Source organism: Doryrhamphus excisus, linkage group LG11 (assembly GCF_037039965.1).
Source record: "Doryrhamphus excisus strain RoL-2023G ecotype Guam linkage group LG11, RoL_Dexc_Guam_v1.1, whole genome shotgun sequence".
NCBI lineage: Eukaryota > Metazoa > Chordata > Actinopteri > Syngnathiformes > Syngnathidae > Doryrhamphus > Doryrhamphus excisus.
The window spans coordinates 2,621,547-2,647,295 of record NC_136367.1 but is presented as its reverse complement, the minus strand read 5'-3'; the positions used below and the strand labels follow the sequence as shown (position 1 = coordinate 2,647,295).

The 25,749-nt window shown below is 38.9% G+C and overlaps 3 protein-coding genes across 11 annotated transcripts in view; 2 read left to right on the top strand and 1 right to left on the bottom strand.

Moving 5' to 3' along the window:
* The window catches only part of vsnl1a (visinin-like 1a), a 29,723-nt gene extending 21,598 nt beyond the window's left edge, over positions 1-8,125 (bottom strand). The window contains exons 1-2 of the mRNA XM_058076715.2: positions 7,891-8,125; positions 1,846-2,012 (exon numbers count right to left, since the gene is read on the bottom strand). Coding sequence (XP_057932698.1) covers positions 1,846-2,007 — 162 coding nt within the window. The 5' untranslated portion in view covers positions 2,008-2,012; positions 7,891-8,125. The remainder of the gene's footprint in view (positions 1-1,845; positions 2,013-7,890) is intronic.
* A 49-nt stretch (positions 8,126-8,174) lies between these two features.
* Positions 8,175-15,427, top strand: LOC131131735 (uncharacterized). 3 transcript variants are annotated; one of them, XM_058076712.2, is made up of 5 exons: positions 8,175-8,478; positions 9,717-12,168; positions 13,000-13,140; positions 13,798-13,872; positions 15,125-15,427. In XM_058076712.2, exons 2-5 carry the CDS (start codon positions 9,726-9,728, stop codon positions 15,250-15,252), a joined length of 2,787 nt encoding a protein of 928 aa, XP_057932695.2. In that variant the 5' UTR covers positions 8,175-8,478; positions 9,717-9,725; the 3' UTR covers positions 15,253-15,427. The 3 variants fall into 3 exon arrangements, with proteins under 3 accessions (XP_057932695.2, XP_078650629.1, XP_057932697.2); XM_078794503.1 differs by lacking the exon at positions 8,175-8,478 and adding an exon at positions 8,538-8,644; XM_058076714.2 differs by lacking the exon at positions 8,175-8,478 and adding an exon at positions 9,203-9,276.
* A 1,160-nt stretch (positions 15,428-16,587) lies between these two features.
* fam49a (family with sequence similarity 49 member A) overlaps positions 16,588-25,749 on the top strand; it is a 70,316-nt gene continuing 61,154 nt past the window's right edge. For 2 of the 7 annotated variants that reach the window (XM_078794487.1, XM_078794489.1), the window contains exons 1-2: positions 16,588-17,952; positions 23,880-23,965. The gene's annotated coding sequence lies outside the window, so the exon portion shown is untranslated. The remainder of the gene's footprint in view (positions 17,953-23,879; positions 23,966-25,749) is intronic. The other 5 variants (XM_078794488.1, XM_078794486.1, XM_078794491.1 and 2 more) reach the window with 5 other exon arrangements.

Genomic DNA, 25,749 nt, shown 5'->3' with positions numbered 1-25,749 from the left:
CGTTATGTCAACTTGTTATCTCATTATTTCGACTTTTTATCTCGTTATTTTGACTTTTTATTTCGTTATTTTGACTTTTTATTTCGTTATTTCAACTTGTTATCTTGTTATTTTGACTTGTTATCTCGTTATTTTGACTTTTTATCTCATTATTGTGACTTACCTCATTATTTTGACTTTTTATCTCGTTATTTTGACTTTTTATCTCGTTATTTTGACTTTTTATCTCGTTATGTCAACTTGTTATCTTGTTATGTCAACTTGTTATCTTGTTATTTTGACTTGTTATCTTGTTATTTCGACTTTTTATCTCGTTATTTCAACTTGTTATCCTGTTATTTCGACTTTTTATCTCATTATTTCGACTTATCTTGTTATTTCAACTTGTTATCTTATTTCGACATTTTACCTGGTTATGTTGACTTTTTATCTTGTTATTTCAACTTGTTATCTTGTTATGTCGACTTTTTATCATGTTATTTTGACTTTATATCTCGTTATTTCAACTTGTTAACTTGTTATTTTGACTTTTTATCTTGTTATGTCGACTTTTTATCATGTTATTTTGACTTTATATCTCGTTATTTCAACTTGTTAACTTGTTATTTTGACTTTTTATCTGGTTATGTCGACTTTTTATCTCGTTATTTCAACTTGTTATCTTGTTATGTCGACTTTTTATCTTGTTATTTCGACTTTTTATCTCGCTATTTCAACTTGTTATCTTGTTATTTCGACTTTTTATCTTGTTATTTCAACTTATCTTGTTATTTCGACTTTTTATCTCGTTATTTCAAATTGTTATCTGTTATTTTGACTTTTTATCTCATTATTTCAACTTGTTATCCTGTTATTTTGACTTTTTATCTTGTTATTTCGACTTATCTCGTTATTTTGACTTTTTATCTCATTATTTTGACGTTTTATCTTGTTATTTCAACTTGTTATACTGTTATTTCGACATTTTATCTGGTTATGTCGACTTTTTATCTCGTTATTTCAACTTGTTATCTTGTTATGTCGACTTTTTGTCTTGTTATTTCGACTTTTTATCTCGCTATTTCAACTTGTTATCTTGTTATTTCGACTTTTTATCTTGTTTTTTCAACTTGTTATCTTATTTCGATTTTTTTATCTCGTTATTTCGACTTATCTCATTATTTGAACTTTTTAATCTCGTTATTGCGACTTTTTATCTCGTTATTGCGACTTTTCATCTCTATTTCAACTTGTTATCTCGTTATTTCGATCTGTTATCTTGTTATTTTGACTTTCTATCCCATTATTTCGACTTCCCATTGGGATAATCTTCTTTTTCAGTGGCGGAAACGGGCTTCCATAGTTTTATGAAAGTTTGTTGGGTGCCTCGTGACACCGCTAATTATGAAAGAAGCATAAAGACATAACACATCTATCAATGGTATGTACATATTACCTGTTTTATTATGTATTTAGAATTATTATCACATTTGAGTGAATCTCTATATACTAAAAAGAGGCCTATTTTCGAGGAAGAAAAATATTGTAAAATTAATATTGCGGACTCCTGAGTACTCCATTTTAGTTTTACTAACTTATGAACCCTGTTCCCGAGTCAGACTGTGGAAATGAACTGTCATGTCATGTTATGATGTGGAAAAGAAAAAAAAGACATTAGAGACGTCGACATAGCTGATCAATCCAACCCCATTAGCGAGAGAGCCCACAAAAGGGGTTCAATACAAAATAATGCATTGCTTTCTTTCCAAAATATGTGAGGTAAAAACATACTGCATTATTATGTTTTCCATATTTATTTCAAATGTATCAGTATACTATGCAGTATAAACGTATATAAAGACTCACCTTGACGTAGAGCTGCTGGAACTCCTCCAGGTTGAGACGTCCGGTGGGACAGTCCTTCAGGAAACCCTTGTACCACTGCTTCAGCTCGTGTTCGTTAAACTCCGTGTTCTTCACCAGATCTTCCATCACCTCCGGGGTCAGTTTGCTGTTCTGTTTCCCCATTTTGCCTACACGGGACACACACACAAAGATGGCTATTTTTATTGTATTATTAATAACCACATCGGGATTTATCAGTCGTAGAACTGTTTGATAGCTTTTGACCCCAAAGTAAAAATATATTTTGCTTTTTTTTTTTTGTGTCTTCTTAAGGTCAGTTGTCTTTCTTCCTTGAAGCAGCTGCTTGACCTACTTTTGTTTCCTTCTTTCATATTTAGAAGCCATGAAATCCTTTCAGCTTGCAGTGAAATATCAATAAAAAGCTGACCTCTCTCTCTATTTTGACTTTTTATCTGGTTATGTCGACTTTTTATCTCGTTATTTCAACTTGTTATCTTGTTATTTCGACTTTTTATCTCGTTATTTTGACTTTTTATTTCGTTAGTTCAACTTGTTATCTTGTTATTTTGACTTGTTATCTTGTTATTTCGACTTTTTATCTCGTTATTTCAACTTGTTATCCTGTTATTTCGACTTTTTATCTCATTATTTCGACTTATCTTGTTATTTCAACTTGTTATCTTATTTCGACATTTTACCTGGTTATGTTGACTTTTTATCTTGTTATTTCAACTTGTTATCTTGTTATGTCGACTTTTTATCATGTTATTTTGACTTTATATCTCGTTATTTCAACTTGTTAACTTGTTATTTTGACTTTTTATCTTGTTATGTCGACTTTTTATCATGTTATTTTGACTTTATATCTCGTTATTTCAACTTGTTAACTTGTTATTTTGACTTTTTATCTTGTTATGTCGACTTTTTATCTTGTTATGTCGACTTTTTATCTCGTTATTTTGACTTTATATCTCGTTATTTCAACTTGTTAACTTGTTATTTTGACTTTTTATCTGGTTATGTTGACTTTTTATCTCGTTATTTCAACTTGTTATCTTATGTCGACTTTTTATCTTGTTATTTCAACTTTTTATCTCGCTATTTCAACTTGTTATCTTGTTATTTCGACTTTTTATCTTGTTATTACAACTTATCTTGTTATGTCGACTTTTTATCATGCTATTTTGACTTTATATCTCGTTATTTCAACTTGTTAACTTGTTATTTTGACTTTTTATCTTGTTATGTCGACTTTTTATCATGTTATTTTGACTTTATATCTCGTTATTTCAACTTGTTAACTTGTTATTTTGACTTTTTACCTGGTTATGTCGACTTTTTATCTCGTTATTTCAACTTGTTATCTTGTTATGTCGACTTTTTATCTTGTTATTTCGACTTTTTATCTCGCTATTTCAACTTGTTATCTTGTTATTTCAACTTTTTATCTTGTTATTTTGACTTTATATCTCGTTATTTCAACTTGTTAACTTGTTATTTTGAATTTTATCTTGTTATGTCGACTTTTTATCATGTTATTTTGACTTTATATCTCGTTATTTCAACTTGTTAACTTGTTATTTTGACTTTTTATCTTGTTATTTCGACTTTTTATCATGTTATTTTGACTTTATATCTCGTTATTTCAACTTGTTAACTTGTTATTTTGACTTTTTATCTGGTTATGTCGACTTTTTATCTCGTTATTTCAACTTGTTATCTTGTTATGTCGACTTTTTATCTTGTTATTTCGACTTTATCTCGCTATTTCAACTTGTTATCTTGTTATTTCGACTTTTTATCTTGTTATTTCAACTTATCTTGTTATGTCGACTTTTTATCATGTTATTTTGACTTTATATCTCGTTATTTCAACTTGTTAACTTGTTATTTTGACTTTTTATCTGGTTATGTCGACTTTTTATCTCGTTATTTCAACTTGTTATCTTGTTATGTCGACTTTTTATCTTGTTATTTCGACTTTTTATCTCGCTATTTCAACTTGTTATCTTGTTATTTCGACTTTTTATCTTGTTATTTCAACTTATCTTGTTATTTCGACTTTTTATCTCCTTATTTCAAATTGTTATCTGTTATTTTGACTTTTTATTAGTCATTTTTATTCAACAACGTGCGCTGCAGTGCTGAGAATCTGTCAATCTTTATGGCACACTCTTCTTCTCCAGCAGATATCTGCGGCTGTGTCGCAAAGAAAGTGAGCTTATGCGAGGACTTGCAATCCACTGAAAACAGCCCGAAGAACCACTTTTGGGTTTCCAACCCACCAGCCGACATTACAATATTTTATTTATTATTTTGTTCTTTAATTTTATTTTATTACTTCTAAAAATGTTTTAGGGCTGCACGGTGTTCGAGTGGTTAGCACACAGACCTCACAGCTAGGAGACAAGGGTTCAATTCCACTGTGGAGTTTGCATGTTCTCCCCGTTCATGCGTGGGTTTTCTCCGGGTACTCCGGTTTCCTCCCACATTCCCAAAAACATGCTAGGTTAATTAGCGACTCCAAATTGTCCATAGGTATGAATGTGAGTGTGAATGGTTGTTTGTCTATATGTGCCCTGTGATTGGCTGGCCACCAGTCCAGGCTGTGTACCCCGCCTCTCGCCCCGAAGACAGCTGGGATAGGCTCCAGCACCCCCACGACACTTGTGAGGATAAGCGGTATAAAATGAATGAATAAAAAAAACATGCACATTCAGCTGTACCATTAGTTAGAAGCAAAATTCGAATAGCTGAAGATCAACTGGATAATCGATTAATCATCAATTAATTGTTGCAATTCGATGACTGACGGATATTACCTCTTCAGAATTAATATCAGAGTTGCGTATGCCATAAAGGCATATGGTACAGTATGGCTGATTTGTTTTGGACATTCTTAAGAAGTTGCATTCGAAAAAATTATGTGGTTACATTTGCATGTCCAAAATTTGCGTAAAAGACAAAAATAGCTAATAACTATACGGTACGGTATCGACTGTTTCTGCTCAGTTGTGGCTGTTTTGCAGTGTCACTCCTTAAAAAAAAACGTATGCATCATCACGTTTAAGGAAATCATCGACCCAGCACGTCTACTGCTTCAGCAAAAAAAAAAAAAAAAAACGCACTTTCACCTTCCGCCTCCAATTCCCACAACAAGCACCACTGCTGAATCACTGTGTGTAACATCCAGTCCACCGTTTATATTCATCAGAAAGTGTGAAGCTGTCCTCTCTCTTGTACGTCATGTTGATGAAGCGCGCCGGAGACGTTCAAACAATTCTTCACTGTGGGTTTTTAAACACAGAGCTTGCCGTAGATTACAACGATGTATTCTCGTATACTTCATTATAAGGAACAGACCTCCACAATGGCGGCCTATTGGGAAGAGAACTGAATGTACCTCATAGGAAAAGGCACACCCTCTATCTCACCTAGCAACGCATGTATTGTCCTCTGTAAGGGACAAGTATAATAGGACAAACAGTGTGGCGATGAAATTAAATCAAGATCAAGGGACAGTTTTTTTCATGTCTAATGTGAATATAAAATATTAAAAAAATAAATTAAAGAGGAAAAAATGATGCAGCTAGCACTAGATATTAAGACTGCGACTAAAGCTTGTTGTTATGATTAATTGAGTCATTGGTTAAGGGGTGTAGATATGCTAAGAAGTTGTACTTATAGCGATAATATTTCAACTTTCTTTGAATTTTCTGTGCGGAATATTATCACTTTATTCCCATCATATTTTGACTTTATTCTTATAATTTTTGAATTTTTTTTTTTACTTTTTTCCGCTTATTTAGGTCCGGGTCCCGGACCGGGTCCGGGTCCGGGTCCGAGTCTGGGTGCCTCTTCTAGTTCCATTAACAGTGCACCCATGCTTTACCAAAGCTAGTAATATTTGAGATGCTGAAAAGAAGATATTTACATTTCTAAATCAAAATAACGATTAATTAACGATTAATTAATCGATTAATTGTTGCAACTCTACTATATACTGTATTTTCTGGACTATAAGTCGCTCCGCAGTATAAGTCACACAAAGCCAAAAATACATAATTAAGTAGAAAAAAAAACATACATACGTCGCACTGGAGTATAAGTAATTTATTTTAAAAACTACTTGACCAAAACAGACATTACGTCATCTTGGAAGGCGAGTTCTAACAATAATAAAATAATAGAGAACAGGCTGAATAGGTGTAAGATATGCTAACACAATAGTTATTAAGATACACAAAAAAATAAACATGAACAGAAAAGGTGTCCGGTTTTTTCATTTATAAGTCGCTCTGGAGTATAAGTCGCAGGAACAGCCAACCTATGAAAAAAAGTGCGACTTATAGTCCGGAAAATACGGTATTACATCCTAATAACTCAATGGAATATCCGATCATATTGGTATCAATAATTTCTGCTCATGATTTCCAAGCTTTTTTTTAATTTTATTTGGGCAAATATATGAAACATTACAGTGCATTTATTACATTAATCAAAATATAACTTTCCATTATTTACATTTGTATTCAACTATCTGATCACAAGCCCAAAAAGGAGTAGGCTGAAGCAAAAGCTTAATCATAGATATAATCATGTTCATGCCACAGTCTTGTTTTCCCCTGTTATTATTATTATCATTGTAATATTATTATTGTTATTATCATTATCATTATTGTTATAATCTTTAGAATTATTACCATTATTATCACCATTATTATAATCATCATTAATATTACCATTTTCATCATTATAGTTGTAACAATTTTTGGATTTTTATTTATTTATTTATATATATATTTATTTATTTTAATTTTAATTTTACAGACAGATTTTAGAGTGCCGTATCATTCCATGTGTTGTTTTCTGAAATCTGCGGTATTTATGCTTTTATTGTCAATTTATTAGCCCACCCCCCCCCCCCCCCAAGTGTAACATTTACATATCATTTTCTGGATTGCATGTACCATTATACCATTCATAACCGGTAATATTAATGTATTTATCTGTACAAACCACTGCATGAGTTGCTGGCACAAGCATGAATAAAGACACCGCCAGACTAGTGTAGATGAGTATACCCTCCCCAATACCTCACAGAGTTCCCCCAAGGGGGGCCCCGCCCCACTATTTGAGCAACACTGTATAATAGTAGCGGTGATTACTACGAAAACAGGTACCGCAGGAAACAATATCAAGACTGTTTCTTTAACTTGTATTGCGTTTTGCAGTATTTGTTCAGTACACGACATCACTTTGACGGAAGATATCTTCAATATTGCTAAATATCGCTTAAAAAAAAAAATGCAACTTTTATTTATCCGTGCCTCGGAATGACATCCTTTTGCTTTATCCATGGAGAGTAAACTAATACAGAAGTCATGAATGCACGTGAGGGAGCAGGTACAGATATAAAGCCATATCAGTAAGGTTACCGGGAGCTTGCGGGGCGCCCCCCCCCGGCCCCCCCAGCCAGGCGATTACATAACACAGTCTCCCATTCCCATCATTTGCCAACAGGGGATGACCTTGAGAAGGAGCCCTGGCTCTCTGAGGCAAAATAGTCTTGAACAATGCAGCGTGATGTTGCGGAATAGAAATAAAAATTATGTGTATATAAGTGACAAAGAAGTACATTTAGTACAATGAAATCATAAAAGATGGAGTACTCAAATATGTGTTAATGTTTTTTTTTTTTTTTTAAAGTAGCAGAGGATGCTGCAGGTTATAGAAAACACCTCACCACAAAACATCTCCATTTTTTTCCTTTACACACACACATGCACACTTGCAACATCAGGACCATAATGTACTATTATACTTGAAATACATATCTAATCAAGTATAGTATACTATAAAAATACACCATCACAAATAGCAGTCTTCACATGTGTTATTAAATGGCAAAGCAAATGTGGATTTTTGCATCTTTTCATTATTAGTCCAAAAGCAGCATAACGTACTAGGTTGCACCTTAGTACACACAAACGCAGTAATTAATAACAATATGAAATAATAATAATAATAATAAAAAGCTCTTACCTGAAGAGTCAAACAGAGAAAAGAAGTCGAATGTCTGACGAGGTCCAAAACTGCGAGGAGGAGAAGAAACAGAAGCGTTCTCACTCGAGCTGTTTTTTTTTTTTTTTTTTGTGCAGGATATTGGTATTTTCTTATGTTTGTAGTATTTTTACTGCGATATTGTTCGTGCGACAGCCAGTGAACGGTGCAGGTGCGTAGGATGATGCTGCTAAATGCACACTGCCGTGATGCACCGAGCAGCGCACACACACACACACACACACACACACACGACACTGGGGGGGGGGGGGTGAGCGTGTGTATTCGTGTATAGCAGCTCGTGACAGAAAATAGCAACACAAAAAAATAGCAAGTTAAGCACGAAATACACAAATGTATCATATATAAAAAAAAATGACAAAGTACACCAAACAACACATATACTACCCCACCTTAATAAGGACATAATAGTCACAGTTTCTACATTATTGTTCCTCACGAGCGTTTTGGGCCACACGAGCATCTATTTTACGATGCTAGCTGTAGCTAAACAAGCTAACACTTTGCTTCTTGTGTGCTGCTAATTCGACGGGGTTGACTGTATTAACGGTGAGTTAAGTGATTAATAGCAATAAATGAGAATATGTTGTTATATATGTTAAATAAATGTGTATGAATAAGGACGTATGGTGTTCGGGAACTACTTTGAATGAAGAAGTTACGAGTGCAAGTAGATGTCAAAAAACCCATAGCCTCACTGTTAGCGAAAGGAAAGGTGAGCTATTTCTGCTTAATATAGATAAAACACAAACAATTTGGTAAGCTACATATCAGAAAAGATGCCAAATTCAATTAATTAAATAGCAAAATAGTTGTGGATTAATTAGATAATCTATATAGGCCAAGTCACATTGAACCAAACACAGTTAGTGGTAGCTAAACAATAGCTAAACAAGCTAACACTTTTCTTCTTGTGTGCTGCTAATTCGACGGGTTGACTGCATGAACGGTGAGTTAAGTTATTAATTGCAGTAAATGAAAACAGGTCGTTTAAATAAACAACTGAATGTGTATGAATAAGGACGTTTGTTCGGAAACTACTTTGAATGGAGAAGTTACGAGTGCAAGTAGATGTCAAAAACCCCATAGCAACACTGTTAGGGAAAGCAGAGGTGAGCTATTTTTGCTTAATGTATATAAAACACAAACAGTGAGTGGTTTGGTAAGTAACATATCAGAAAAGATGCCAAATTAAATTAATTAATTAGCAAAATAGTTGTGGATTAATTGGACAATCTATATAGGCAATATGAACCAAAAACAAACAGTGGTAGCTAAACAGTAGCTAAACAAGCTAACACTTTTCTTCTTGTGTGCTGCTAATTCGACGGGTAGACTGTATTAACGGTGAGTTAAGTGATTAATAGCAATAAATGAAAACAGCTCGTTTTAATAAATAAATGAATGTGGATGAATAAGGACGTTTGGTGTTCGGAAACTACTTTGAATGGAGAAGTTACAAGTGCAAGTAGATGTAAAAATAAAAAAAAATCCCATAGCATCACTGTTAGCGAAAGGAGAGGTGAGCTATTTCTGCTTAATGTAGATAAATCACAAACAGTTATGGTTTGGTAAGCAACATATCAGAAAAGATGCCAAATTAAATTAATTAAATAGCAAAATAGTTGTGGATTAATTGGACAATCTATATAGGCCAAGTCAATATCAACCAAACACAGTTAGTGGTAGCTAAACAATAGCTAAACAAGCTAACACTTTTCTGTATTACTTTAACTGCATTGGTATTTTCAGATACAGTTTTCATATTTGACCTGCTTGTGTTTCAGGTTTATGTGATGGAGACACTTGAGCAAGATGTCTGTTTGAAAACTGACAGTGAAAGTTTGCCGCTGGCCCCCAAAAGACCGAGGACAGACTGTGTGTGTGACTTTCTTTTGACAACACAAACCTTTGTTTCGCCAATGCAGACCTCACCAAGCACTGAACGTCTAGTGTGCACAGAACAAAATGGAAAACCTTGTGAACAAGACACTGAATCAAATGTCAGCCCTCCAGCTGAGGACCCATCAGCCCACACAGGCTCACCTAACATGTGTGTTATTACTAGAGAGCGCCACTTCCTTCATCCGAAGCAATATGATCAGCAAGACAAGCTCGGCTCAAGCCCATCATCAGGGTCTCAGACATTCAAAGACCCCACCACTGACATGTCCAATCATCCCGAGTGCCAACTACTGGAGAAATCACTTGAAGACAAACCTCCTGGTGATTGCAGCATGCCTTCTAAAAATGGAATGTCAAATCATGCGGAGGTCAGATGTCAGTCGGATTTCCCTGATGACTACACGCGACATGGCGCCAGCTTGAGGACATGTAGCCAATCTGCTACAAATGAGGAAAGCAATCAGAGGGAGGACGAGCACAATTTTACTGATAAGGAGGAAACAGAGGATGAGAGGAGCGACAAATCTCTCAGTGATATTCGTGAGTTTCAATTATTTGATGAGGGCATCCCTGTAATCTCGGTAGAAGACAAAAGAAAAGTGGAGATTCGTGATAGCACCGCCGTGTGTGCCACGGAAACAAACGACCGAGCTTACGTCGAAGGAAGTAGCGACATCTCTTCTCCCGTCGAATGCGCAGAGAGCTCACTTATCTTTTACGACAGTACATCAACCATAAATACTACGACCGAGACACAAAGCACTGATGACATCGCTTGGGCGAAAGGAGAGCTCGGCGAAACGAAAGTCAAAGCACGGGGTGAAATAGTTGATCACACACCAAAGCATCACACGTCTTGGAGGATCAGCCAAGAGTGTACTGAAGGAGATAATGATGCAGACCCTTTCAGTGTAATTGAGCCTGCAGTCAGGAGAGAAACTGTCAGGGAGGCTGAAGAGATTCGCTCTAACTCAGGGAGCAGCGCAGGTGAAGAATTACCTCCATCAGTAAAAGTCTGCGAGCTGGAAATACCTCTTGCTCACATATCTGATGTCAGACCATTAGACACAAGAGCGCAGTCTTCTAACCAGAGGGAACCACGGCTACAAAAAGATGAAAAAGAGAACCCGAGTCAGTTACACGCCCAAACTCAGTCGCACTGCGCTGTCTCCTGTGAGACGCATAACACAACTGGCTATGAAGGCAGCTGTCATGCGGCATCAAGTCCACAAAGGCCGACAAATCCTTTTCCAGCTGGGGATGGAGTACAAGAAAGCCGGGGTACTATGGGACATGATCTGCACCAGCAGTCCAGCTGTTTGCCTGTCAGTTGCGACAACCCGAAGCCTCAGCACGTTGAACATCCACAGGCTAAAAATATTAAACAAATGACCGGTTTTGCTAATGAATGTGGACTTCATGAATATGAAATGAAGTCAGTGGAGATGATACTGCAAGAAAATAAACCCCACAATGACGTCACGACTGGACAACCAGCTGCAGAGGGCATGACAGAAGAACCCATACTAACACATAATGACACACGCTGCTGTTTCACCGAACACCACCAAACAGCTGAGACGCTTGGGGGCAAAGATGAGCTTTTGGCCTTATGCTTTCCTTCAATCAGTGATCCCGTCGTACCAGAGCCGCATGAATTAAGCCCAAAATACGATTCACAAAGCCTAGACATCACCGCAGCTCCCCAAAGTAAAGCGCGATTGTCATCATGGCCATCTGCCTTCTGCCTCTGCAACCACGTGCCAGAGGGCTTTGACAGCTTCCACAAGATCCAACTGTCACCAGATGATGATGAGGATGATGATGATGCTGGCCGAGGCGATTGCCAACCTCACACCAGCATGGCCATGCAGCGAATAAAATCCCCCCAAATGAACCACTATGTGTTAGAAGCAGTGGGTGATGAGTATGAGGACATGCCAAAAGACATGGAGGAGGACCAGGTCCATGAGGAAGGGGGCATATTTAAGTGCCACACTGATAACATTGACGATGGAAGTTTCAACAGCACTGAACTTCTCTCAGGGCAGGAAATCATTGCTTTTGAAACATATCCAAATGACCCTGTCACTGATTCCTCTGGAAGCAATGGACCTCACTCGATCCTGTACCCACAATTTGACATGAAAAAAGAATTTGACTTAGTCTTAAAGGAGTTAAATCTGTATTTTTTCATTAGTAGAAGCGACTTTACATGTGACAACGGAGTGCCGACACTCGATCAGCGGAGTGATGTGGCATCCAATAAAGTCTCTAACGGAAAAAGTCACACCGGCAGCCCAGATCTAACTCTCCAAAGCGACCCAGCTTCAGGTAACTACATTTCATTTCAATGAAATATTCTTCATGGCCCCGTGCTATTAGGAACAGCACCTGTGAGGCACTCTCTCAGAAACTGTTGTTCAAATAATTCCTGTAGGTTTTACAATTAACTAGCTACATGTTTGGTTTGAAGTTGTTATTGTGTCTTAGCCTAAGGCAAATGTTGCAAAGAACATTCTCATATATAATACACCAATAATAATATAATAATATAATAATATATATAATAATAATAATAATATACATATATAATACACCAACAACACTGTAGCCACCTGGCAGTTATGTGTAGTGTGATTTCCAGTTGCCTGTGAGGCCATGAACGTGACATGAGTCCTGACTGTGTGTGAGTGCGGGCCCGAGGAGGCTGCATGCAGAGAGGACAGGGTTGGAGCGACTGTAGCCTATTTTGTTTTTGCATTAAAGAGATTATTGATCATGGGGCTGCACGGTGGACGAGTGGTTAGGAGACCCAGGTTTGGTTCCCCCCCCTCTGGCATCTCTGTGTAGAGTTTGCATGTTCTTTCTCCGGGTACTCCGGCTTCCTCCCACATTCCAAAAACATGCTAGGTTAATTGGTGACTCCAAATTAAGGGGTACAGCCTGGACGGGTCGCCAGCCAATCACAGAGCACATATAGACAAACAACACTCACGCTCACAATTTGGAGTCGCCAATTAATCTAGCATGTTTTTGGAATGTGCGAGGAAAGTAGCCGGAGTCTCCTAGCTGTGAGGTCTGCACGTTAACCACTTGACCCCCGTGCAGCCCTTTGCGAAGAGAATTGTGCACGGTGCTGTATCATTGTGTCTTTTCCTTTAGATCCTCACGAAGCCCGAAATGTGATGTGTGTAACAGATCCAGAATTTAGTCATGTCACCTGTCACGGTGGGGAACAGGAAGTGCCCAATGGCAGCCTCGATTTCCAAGAAGCATCAGGCCTGATTGCAGAGAAACACAAAGGTTAGAAGAAATTAAGTCTTTTCAAGCATACAAATTGGCAAATAAATAAACAACATTCAAAGATGCAATATGTAGTACTCTAGACTAGCCACTAGGTGTCAGTAATGTTACAATGATGAGACAATAGCCACTGTATGCTGTGCATAGAAAAAACAAAGAATTCTCCCATAATATTAACGTGTGAGTCTATGTTATGTCGTAGTTATGTCTAATATATCACTATTTTGACTACTATATTGGGAAATGTGAGTGTAAAGTTGTCTATATTGGGGTTATTTCATGTCTCGAGGGCTCTCATAATGTCAGAAATCATATTTAAAAGGTCGCAAAGCTTTCTATGCTCTGACTACATAAATGTTCCATGCATAAATAAGGAATCCTACTTGGCAGAAATCAATTAACCGTGATAAATAAGGGATTACGGAATAAGACTTGCAGAAAATGATTCTTAGATTAATTCAGCATCGAAAGAAAATTTGGTAGCATTTCCTTCTCATGAGCATTCCAGTGTTCATTTAGTTTTCTCAGTTACCTGCAGGGGAACGATAACATTGTCATGAATGCACCGACATTGTGTGAGGATAAACAGAGCAACAAATAAAAGAGGATTAGCCACTCGTCCCTGGCTGTGTCTCACTAACAATTTGTCCCTTGCAGAGCCCCGGCAGACGGAGCTGGAAAGGACAGCGTGCTCCTTTATGTGTCAACCTCTCTTGCAAACACAACACTGCAGTGAGTCAGCGATGAAAATCTTAAATTTGAAACTGGTTGCATGTTATTATCGCAAAGATAGATTTTCTTTCAGGATGACCCTCCCTTCCAAAACAATTCTCATCTCCAGATTACTAGAGATGCTCGATAGATATTGGCTTTCTTATTGATAACCGATATTGTCCAACATGATAACGAAACACATTCTGTTTCCTCTACTCGATGCGGTGCACAAATAAACACTTGACACATACCGCAATATGCAATTCAAGCCATAGAAAAAGTGACAAAACACTGCGTGTGACTCAGAAGGATTCTTCCTGAGGTGTGATATTAGATTTTAGGTATTGAAGGAAGATGCCTCACTCCACTCTGGCATAACCATCGCTTTATGTAATGTTCCTGATATGACATGCACGACAGATTGGACTTGGTTTTCACATGGTTCCCAGTTCTGTGCTCTTATTTGGGGTTTCTGATTTCATGCAACTGTACCTGAAAATCCTATGCACAATGAGATTGGCTGTATTAAAACTACCACCATGGCAAACTTGTGCATGCAGGTTTTATATGTAGACGAATATAATCTGATACTGTTGGCTCAGATCTGACTGATATTTAATATCAATATCGATTCGGGACACTCCGAGTTCAAAGCCAAGACTAAAGTCTCAGTGAAATGTGTCACACAGTAAAGGTGACAGAACACTAGTCAAAACTACAGCATGTAACAGGTAAGTAAACACAAATAAGGCAAATACTGTCACGCTTCTGCATGTCGACATTGCAGAATGCAGAGACTAGGACCAAGTGCAGGTAAAAAGTTTATCTCGCTGTGCAGCAACAGGCAAACCCACAAATGACAACGACCCCACCGAAGGTAGAAGCACACACCTGAACTAAATAGGCACAACAGAAATTAGGAACAGGTGTGGGTGATAATAGCGACACGGGAAAACACAACAGGGCAAAGCAGGAAGTAGGTACAAAATAAGAGCGTCCAAACTGTAACTAAAGCCCAAAAAGTGAACATAAACAGACTGATATACTATATACAGATACTACTATTATGAGGACTAATAAACATGAACAGTATTCACTCTAACTCTAGCAACTTTTTTGAAAACAAGTGCCACAAATGTGTGCTGGGAATCAACAGGACTGATGCTGGTTCTGTCTGTCTTCATTCTGCAGCAGCTGAGTACTGAATCAAAATGTCTTCAATGTAAATGTTGTCTGCGTGATGGACACTATCTTGTATTTTTGTGTGCAGCATTTCCGTGGCAGGCCAAAAGACTGGAGCCTCTGAGGACGTGCGCACGGCCAATCCGTCTTGGACTGTCCAAGCGAGCCAAGCCCGAAACCCTTCACCGTCTTCACCCGTACAAGGGAACCCAATGAAGGTCTCAAGTGTTCACAGGGATTATTTGTAAGTCACCGTCCATTGTTCACTGGACAGTGGTGAGAGTTGTGAGTGGTGGCGTCTGGTAAGTTCCGTTTTCTCCCGTTCCAACTTACACCCATGTACGCTTTTCAGACAGTTATAGATGCATATACATTTTGCTGCAAAGGCATTTACTAATATTTATATTTTTATAAGATCTATTTTGAACCGTTGTGATGACATTAAAATACCTTCTTGTTAAGTGAATATTTAACTAAAGCATTTGTGGTTCATGAACTCCAAAACATACATCCACTTGGTCATTATGAATTTTTCCGTAGGTGTTTTGATACAATATGCAACTTGTTCCATGTTTGCGTAGGCGTACTTAGTCAGGCTAAGTGTGATGTTTTGTGGCATTCTCTTTTGCTTTTCATTAAAAGGCTTCCACAAAATAGCCTTGAGGAATTCTGTTAGAGCTTAGCTGAACTTGAGCTTTGGTTTCGCAGAATTAGATATGTTCCTGAAATGAGCAGGGTACACCATACAACGCATGAATACGATAGGTCAAACAGGAAGCATTCATTTTCTGCCGCTTATCCTCACAAGGGTCGCGGGGGTGCTGGAGCCTATCCCAGCTGTCTTCGGGCGAGAGGCGGGGTACACCCTGGACTTGTCGCCCGCCAATCACAGGGCACATATAGACAAACAACCATTCACACTCACATTCATACCTATGGACAATTTGGAGTCGCTAATTAACCTAGCATGTTTTTGGAATGTGGGAGGAAAAAACCCGGAGAAAACCCACGCATGCACGGGGGAGAACATGCAAACTCCACACAGAGATGGCCGAGGGTGGAATTGAACTGATCCCCAACATATTAACACTAAATGCATTTTAATAATAATATTTGTACTTGTGGTTAGCGCGCAGACCTCACAGCTAGGAGACCCGAGTTCGGGTGGCGGCCAGTCCAGGGTGTACCCCGCCTCTTGCCTGAAGACAGCTGGGATAGGCTCCAGCACCCCCCCACCCCGACCCTCGTGAGGATAAGCAGTAGAAAATGAATGAATGAATTAATATTTATAAATTAATATTACAAAAAATAATACAAAATTACAAACACCTTTCTGCCATTGTCAATTTAAATTGAGCAATATCTTTGTAAAAGCATTTTTTTTAGATTTTCATGTGTGTGTGCAGTGTACCGAAATTTGTAGCCAGCAGCTTCGGGAGTAACGGCCCAGTTGTGGGTAATCTAGTTAAGTACCATTTGAAACATTACAATGCCATTACCGTTACCAGCGTGAAATGAGAAGCACTACTTCAATGTAAAAGGTGCTTGAAAAAAAATGCTTAATTAAGCCAGATACATACAATTTAATTATCCATATTTCTGACTACTCAACTCCAAAATAGGAACCGCAATACATTCATTCATTTAATGAGTAAACAGTATTTAAAAAAAAAAAACCCTGACTGAGTGAAGCTGCAAAAGTCTAAACCCAAAGTGATGCGTTATGATTGTACTTTGCCCAACACTGGTACCCAGTAAGTATAATTCACCATCTACAAAAAGAGGAGTTCACAGCATAGCCGTCTGCATTACACATTGATGTTGATTATTTCTGATCTACTGCTAAGATTAAAGGGATAACGCAAGCCTGCATTAGTTTATTTTCATTAGACATAATGGAAGATATCGCAGTGTGCCAGTTCCAGGAACATTTTAATGCTTATGAGAGATCTTGCTTTTAACTAATTGAACCAAGCTTGATTTGTTTTGCATGGTTCCTTTGTAGGAGGAGACCCGCTGTGTATCTTAGAAAGCTTATTATAAAACCTTGAGGATAGTTAATAGGCATCATATTATAGGCCTTCTGATGCTTCAAGGGCCACAGAGAGCACTTAATATATTGCTTTGAATTACTACTTCATCTTTAGCCCAGGCTTTTTTTTCCATAAACAACAAGTAAAAAGTGTAAGAAATTAATGTTTACTCGCTCATTTGCACAGAAAACATGACAGCTATGTGTGCTATCTGCTCGGTGCTGCAGTGGGTATCAAAAGATGTTTACAGTGCTCACAGCTCTCAGCTCGTGTACACAGTATCAAAGTTGCAGTATCAAGCTGTCACGGTGCAGCATCTCTGCAAAGCAAACAAAGCAGTGCTGAAGCACACGTTACAGCACTGCACTGTATGTGCAGCCAATCAGCCGTGTATTTGTTGCCCTGTGCAGATCAATAGCAATCACCAGGTCACAGATGCAGTTATATGGCCCACTTGAAGTGTAAAAAAAATACCCGCTGGACTATCAATCCCTTGTGCACACTGGAATAGTAACTGCTGAATTCATACAAAAAAAATAACCTTTCCTATGGTTGCTAACTAGGGGTGTAACAGTAAAGCAGGGGTCACCAACACGTCGATCGCAAGCCACCTGCTGACTTTTGGGACTGAACACTCTTGCACCAAAACCCGCCCAGAGGTACCAGCACATGCATCTTTGCCCCGCAGCGTTCACAAGTGTGCAGATGTTGACTACCAAGGAGAGCGAGACACAGCCCAGTTATTGCATGTTAATATGGCTCAAATATACTGTATTGTATATAAGGAATATTTTTTTTTTCCAGGCATACGTATATATCCTGAGGGGATGTGAAGATCTTGCTCAGGTCCACGGCCGACACCAGAGATCTTGGGCTCAAAAAGGTTGGTGACCACTGCGGTATGGTTCGACACATACATCGGTTTTTAGGTTTGATTTATTTTCAGTTGTAAAAAACGTCAGAACTCCCTCTGGGCAGCTGCCAAACTATCACCGTTTTTACAAAACATTTTTATAGCTAGCACGACAGCTGTTGCCCTTTCCACTGAACCGTGCTTACTAAAATGGCGGAGTGTTTACTTGCTCAAGGTCTCTGTCTCACAGTGCTGCCACTTGTCATGTCTGCCAATATGCACTTTGAAAATTCCTGTTTTTTTTTGGGTCACCCTGTATAAGATGGGCGGCAGGGCGGTCGAGTGGCTGGCGTGCAGACCTCACAGCTAGGAGACCAGGGTTCAATCCCACCCTCGACCATCTCTGTGTGGAGTTTGCATGTTCTCCCCGTGCATGCGTGGGTTTTCCCCGGGTACTCCGGTTTCCTCCCACATTCCAAAAACATGCTAGGTTAATGAGCGACTCCAAATTGTCCATAGGTATGAATGTGAGTGTGAATGGTTGTTTGTCTATATGTGCCATGGCAGGCGACTGAGAGACAATAAGAGGATTTGATAGCTGAGTGTTATGACACAACTTTGCATTATTGTTTTTTTCCTGCTTCACAAACACTAATTGTTTGGCACCAGCTGGTCAGGAACGTGTAGGTAACAAATAACAAAGTCTTCAGCGGAATGCGGAGGAGAGCCAATGGTGGGTGGGAGAGGTGGTAAGGAGGCCTGTGAACAGTTACACCAGCATTATAATATCATGTTTGTCTTACATTATAAAATAGTTCACGTCCTTATATAACATTCATTATTATTTTTTTATTTTGAAATGCAATTTCCAGAGTTTTGGATCTCATTATGCATTAAACTAGGCTATCTAACTTCTAGGAACTTCTGAAATGAACTAGTTTATGTTTTTTTTTATTGTTTTATTTCCTTGGGGACACAGTATTTGCTTACAACAGAAGCTCCTCCTGGTTCCCCCTTCATAATTGCCAACTGCCAACCTAAATATACAATCATTCAGTCCAGAAGAAAACACTGTCAACAAATTAGCTCATGTTCTAAATATTCCACTTTAAATTTAGACAGATTTACTCTTTAATTTTTTATTCAAAGATTGCGCAGATGATTATGATCACTAGTTATTTAACCATGTTGGATATAAAATCAGTGCATCCATTCATCATAAATGATGGGATTCTTGTAGTCCTGTAAAAGCATTTTCATAAAGCACTGTATTATTATTATTATTATTATTATCATTATGGTCATGTGGTTAGCGCGCACTGAGCAGACGTTGTGATTTTTATGGCAAAACCGACCACACCGTAAATTATTATTATTAGAGCCCATAATATCGAGTGCTGAGACATGAGTGTGTGGAGCCTGAATCTGGGCCAGAGCCTATCAGATAAAAACAATGTAGGTGGGGGCCATTTCATAATGGCTTGAATTAACAAGTGCCAAAATCCCATATAATTCCATTATGGTACTTCATTACATACTTGCTTCAGCACCGTTTTAATCCACCCACACATTGATCACTGGCCTTTTGCATCCCAGTTTTGCAGGGATCACGTTTTAAGCGGCAAGCAAATGACTTTTCAGATATGTAGAAAAAATGTAGAATAATTCTGATGGATACATTACAATTTATGAAGCTCTAAAAAGGAATTTTTAAAACTCATTAGAATGCGCCCACTCGGCTGATTAAACAAAATGATATTCTAAGTGGGTGTCAGTGAACTGATGTGACATAAATTCACCGCATGACTAATCAACTTCTGCCTCTCGGCAAAACCCCAAAGGCATGATGGGAGAGGGCGTTAATCTGCTCAGGACAAGCCAAAGCGTTTGTTCCCTCGCTTTCTGACTGCACTTCTGTCGTCAATCAGTGTACAACCAGCAATGGCGTTAATGGGACATTAGTGTGACACCAAATCAAAAGAGACGTCAGGTATGGAAGTGAAAGACGTCACATTCAAAATAGTGAGAGGTTTTTTTTTAGAACAGTCATTTATTCAGATTCAGTGGCTGGTACAATTGGATTTATTTGGGCCTGAGAGAAAAAGCTTGTGTTAGTTGTGTTAGTATTTGGGCTGGTCAGGGTGCAAACAGGCAGGATAAAAGGCAGCAAAATTCCAGATCTTAGGAATGCACAGAGTAGCATGGCAACGGCAACATGCAGATATTTACATTACGTGTGTATGTGCATTGACAGAAAGATCATTATGTTGACTGGACAGCTCAATATTTATATTGTGCAACCAAGCAAAAGGATGTTTACATTATGTTTTAAGGTGAATAGACTGACATACTTACTGTATGTTTACATTAGGCAGCACAGTGGAAATGTGGTTAGCCTCTTTTCGTCACAGTCATGACTTTCTGTTTGAATCTCGACTTAGACCACCATGGGTGGCAGTGGCTCAAGAGGTAGAGCACGTCATCCCTCCACCCAGTCACTGTTGCTATGTCCCTGGACCCACCTTGGCTCCAGTAGTGCCCCCCACTGTTAAATGATTATTTGGTGCTGGTAGTAGGGACGGATTTGCAGCCACGTTTCCGTCAGACTACCCCCGGGGGCAACCAAGGCCGCAGATTCCCACCTGTGACTGAGGAGTGAATGAATAATGTCATCAATCATTGTCAAGCGTGGGTACACCCTGGACTGGTTGTCAGCCAATCACAGGGCACATATAGACAAACAATGATTCAAGCACATGTTCATACCTATGAAAAATTAAAAAAATGTGCATGATTTTGGAATGTAGGAGGAAACCAGACACACTGGGAGAACATGCAAACTCCACACAGAGATGCCCAAGCGGAGATTTGATTAGCCAGAATCTGCCTATAGTGTCCCATAACCATAACCAAGACAGTGAGACAGTTTTGGCAATACTTTTTCTCCATCCGTCCATCCATGAGTGTCGCAGGCATGCTGGAGCCTATCCCAGCTGTCTTCAGGCGATAGGCAGGGTACACCATGGACTGGTTGCCAGCCAATCACAGGGCACATATAGACAAACAACGAATCAAGCATGATTGCATGATTCATGCATGATTTTGGAATGTGGGAGGAAACCAGACACACTGGGAGAACATGCAAACTCCACACAGAGATGCCCAAGCAGAGATTTGATAGAATAATTAATTTGCCAGAATCTGCCTATAGTGTCCCATAACCATAACCAAGACAGTGAGACAGTTTTGGCAATAATTTTTCTCCATCCGTCCATCCATGAGTGTCGCGGGCATGCTGGAGCCTATCCCAGCTGTCCCAGCTGGGGTTCAAGAACTACCTTGAGGTTGGTAGACAACCACACTATTTTTTTACAATATACAGTAGGTGTCATTATTGCTCACAACCTTCTCTGATTATGAATTTCTCCTGGTCGTCTTCTTATTCTCTTTCTTTCTGGTCCAACCAATCAGATTATTGCATGGCCTCTACCCTTCCATGTGACATTGTCTCATTAGTTCTGAGTGTATTTAGCTTCTCTGGTGGTTCTGCTAAATCCGTCAAGCCATTTGCCTTTGCTTTATCTCCCCTGTAGTGCCAGTGTTTCTCTTCTTTCCTCATTAAAAATAAACACGTCCACCACTTTAAATCCCATACTCCTCCAACCAGTAACAAACGAAAATGACTACTGCTTGTATTTTCCTACCCGAGTGGTTATGTTTACATGTAAACATATGAATGTAAACATAGCCCGTGTTCGACCAGCCCAGGTCAGCTGAAGTAGGCTCTTGCTGCACACGTCAATAGTTGTTTTGTTTGTTTTCTGGCATCATCATTGCTGATCTTAAGATTGTGAGGCGGCACATTTAAGGACCTTTATTGATCAGTGAGGCTGCGATACTATCAGGCGTCTGTTGTCCAGTATGCAGTGTCCCCTCAGGCACTTAATTAGGTGTATTAATTTCAGCTCTGGGAGGAAGGAGGAGGGGAACAGCATCGATTCCTTGCTGCTAATTTTTCATTGGGCACGAACACGGATTCTCTCATTGATCTCCAGGGCGCTGTTCAATAGCAGTCATGACAACAGCTACGGACTCTGCTGTTGCCTTTTTGAACGTGTTCACAATATGCATTGTATTGTAGTTTGCCATAAATGGTAATGGTTTTATTTCATTTGAACATCAGATTACAATTGAATGCATCACATAATCAGTTCACAGTTCCACATGTCCAAAAGGAGTAGGAAGAAGCAAAACTTATGAAATCCTACCCCTCCATCTGGTACTTTTACAATCAGTAACTATTACATTTGTTCACTTCCTGCTTTCCTAATATATTTTTTAATTAAAAAAATGTTAATAAATTTTTATTTTTTTAGTTTTATTTTATTTTTTATTTTTTGTCACATACCGAAGTATGAGGTGATATGAGCATCCAATGACGTAATGGGTACCATAGTAAGTGTCAATATAGTGATATATATAGCACATTGCATATATAGCACAGTGCAGTTGTTCTGATACACAGAAAAGAGAAGAGGACTGAGGACATATCCTTGGGGGGGGGCCCTCAGTGTTGGTAGTATATGTGGATGAAGTGTGTTTCCCCCCAATCTCACCAGCTTTGTCCTGCCATTCAGAAAGCCATATATCCACTGGCAGATGGCAAGAGAAACAAAAAGTCAGCCTTCTCGTTTATTTCTTCCCTTTCCCTGCCGGGCGCTTGTCATGATGACTATACAAGCATGAAAAAACTTGACCTCTACTGGAGGGATTGTCAATACTCCACCCCAGGACCACATTTCCTCGGTCAGTCGTCTCAGATCCCTTCAGGGATGAGCTGAAGAAAAACAGAAGATGATTGGCGAATCTGTTCATATCATCATGAAGCAGGCTACCATACACAGAATGTTATTGATGTTTTGGAAATTGATGTGTGTGTGTTGGTGCAGAGGCTAATAAATTGCATTGATCTGGTCCAGAAAATGAAATGCCTGGAATGATAGGAGCATTAGTGAAACTGATTAAATAATATAGTGAGCCAAATTTAAAAAAAAAAGAAGTTGATGATAAAGTCTAAAATGATAGTCTCATCTCTGTGAGTAGTCAGTTCTGCAGTTGGAGACTAACAACAGTGGGCAAGCCACTCTGTGATCATCTTTAATAGTTGTGTGTAAAGCACCCAGTGAATGCTGATCAATCTATCTCAGTCTGCTACATTAATATGCTGATGAGGGGAAAGTTGAGCTAAGATTTAAACGCCTTTTTTTTTTTATCTCTCTCTCTTCCAGAGAGAGAGAGATAGTCCATGCGGGAAACTTTGCTGCATTGCAGCAAAACAAATCACAAGAATCTATTCAATCTATTCACTAGCTTGTATATCACTTGTTTGGCATGTTGGGCTAAGAAGTGTTTGAGTCTCTGCCAGGAGTAGTTTGCATCTTCTATCTGTACATGCCTGGGTTTTTCGAGTATTCCGGCTTCCTCCCGTATCCCAAAAACATGCAACTTAGAGTAATGTTATGTGGGAATGTTTTTGTCTGCGAATGAGGCACAGGGCTTCTAGGGATGAGTCTGTTATTGCTACACTGCCTAAGTAACAGGTGGCTGTGGTTCATCCACTCAGTCATGGTTGGTGTAATGGTACAGCTGCTGCCTTTTTAAGGCGGAATGTGCATGCTTTTTTTTTCATTCATTCATTTTCTACCTCTTATCCTCACGAGGGTCGCGGGGGTGCTAGAGCCTATCCCAACTGTCTTCGGGCAAGAGGCGGGGTACACCCTGGACTGGTGGCCAGCCAATCACAGGGCACATATAGACAAACAACCATTCACACTCACATTCATACCTATGGACAATTTGGAGTCACCAATTGACCTAGTATGTTTTTTGGAATGTGGGAGGAAGACGAAAAATGTGGCATACAAAACAAAATAATTTTGAGTCTCCTGTGTTTTTAGGCTGGCGGATGAAGAAAGCAGGGCGAAACCCAAACACACGGGGGAAGATGCTCCAATTGAGATTCAAACCCTCCACCCTCAGCCTGGTAAGGCCGACATGCTAACCTCTCCTGGTGTACGTACTACTTTGCTAAATTGGCGGCAATTGTAAGAGCAGTTATAAACACTAAGAAATATTTGTTCCCATTAAAAGGCCCGTGATGGTAAATAAATCAGTGGAAGCTTACAGCACATAATTAGGAATGCGACGCATGAAGGCACTTTAAAAGATGCCAATAATGAGATGGCATCAATTAGGATATAACCTTACTCCCTTGTCAAAAGGGTGATGGGGGTGGGGGGGCTTCACAAGAGATGCTGATGAATGCACTCATACTAGTGTGGCCTTCTTAATGAGCAGCAAAGCAAGTGCATGTAACAATTTCAACATTGAGCGGGTTTACATACAAGTAGTGACACAACGACTAAACGTAAACACTACTGTGAACCACAAACCACAAATACTCTAAAATGGGACATAGTCATTGATGAACTGTGTAATCGCAAAACAACTGAAACACAAATGTTGATTCATTTATTCATTCATTTTCTACCGCTTTTCCTCACAAGGGTCACGGGGGGAGCTGGTGCCTATCCCAGCTGTCCTCGGGCGAGAGGCAGGGTACACCTCAGACCGGTGACCAGCCAATCACAGGGCACATATAGACAAACAACCATTCACACTCACATTCATACCTATGGACAATTTGGAGTCGCCAATTAACCTAGCATGTTTGCTAGGGCCGAGGGTGGAATTGAACCCTGGTCTCCTAGCTGTGAGGTCTGCGCACTAACCACGAGACCGCCGTGCCGCCCCAATGTTGATTCAGTAAACTATTTTTGATTCAGTAAACTATTTTTGATATATTGTAGCACTCATTAGATAGACATTAGTTGTATGAGTAATTATGGATTTTATTTCATACGTGATTTGGTTATGGGCCTTTTCAATGGTGTGTAAAATAGTACACTTTAATTTTCCGTGGTAAATTTAAAAACTTAAAAAAAACACAACAACAACAGCAAAAATTTAAAAATCAGCACTAATTTTACAAGAATAATGTCAGATTGTTATCTAAGGCCAAAAAGTCAAAACAAAAATAATTTTGTAATATTATGCAAATAAAGTTTTGGACAAATAACACAAATAATTTTTGGAAATTTAGGTTGCAATTTTACTGGAATAAAAGCAAAACACTACTGGAATCAAGTCGTAATTATAAGAAAACAATTTACAAAAACAAACTAGAAATTAATGGATAATTTAAAGAGGACCTATTATGCTAATTTTTCAACCCTTTGTATTGAGTTGGGGATTCCTATAGAGCAGCTACACACAATAACCAGCACAGAAAACCTTCGAGATCTTCCAGAATCTGCACCTATTCCGGGTTTTTCAGTCACTCGGTTTTTCCTACATTGGGTATTTTGTTTGAACTTTCGGGAACATATTAATTCTAAAAACCGAGGTTTACTTTGCCTCATCTTAAAAGCAGCTATAGCTACGTATATAGCGATAGCTACTGTATGAAAAGTGCAGATCATGCACAGGCCTTTTGTTCAAGGCTTATACTCTGTGTCTACTTGTGTCTTTGAATACAAATGAGCATGTATTGTCAAGCCAACTGTGGCTCTCCGCCTTATTATTTGGCAGCAGCATCCCAAAGTATGTCAAAGATCAGGGGGTGACAAAGTTAAGCTAAAGCGAGAGCACACGGGGAGAGATGTTCACGTACAAACCACGACAAAAAAAAAGCTGCAATTAATTTATGTTCTGCAGGTCGATTGCCATGGAAACAGGCCACGTGCCTTGCCACCTCCCTCGCTGCAT

What these genes read in the sequence shown, in the direction of transcription:
- LOC131131735 (XM_078794503.1), top strand. Translation starts at nt 8,579, where the DNA reads ATGAAGAAGTTACGAGTGCAAGTAGATGTCAAAAAACCCATAGCCTCA. An exon ending in CACTGTTAGCGAAAGGAAAG is followed by an intron (nt 8,645 to 9,716) that starts GTGAGCTATTTC and finishes CTTGTGTTTCAG; the next exon opens with GTTTATGTGATGGAGACACT. An exon ending in GATTGCAGAGAAACACAAAG is followed by an intron (nt 13,141 to 13,797) that starts GTTAGAAGAAAT and finishes TGTCCCTTGCAG; the next exon opens with AGCCCCGGCAGACGGAGCTG.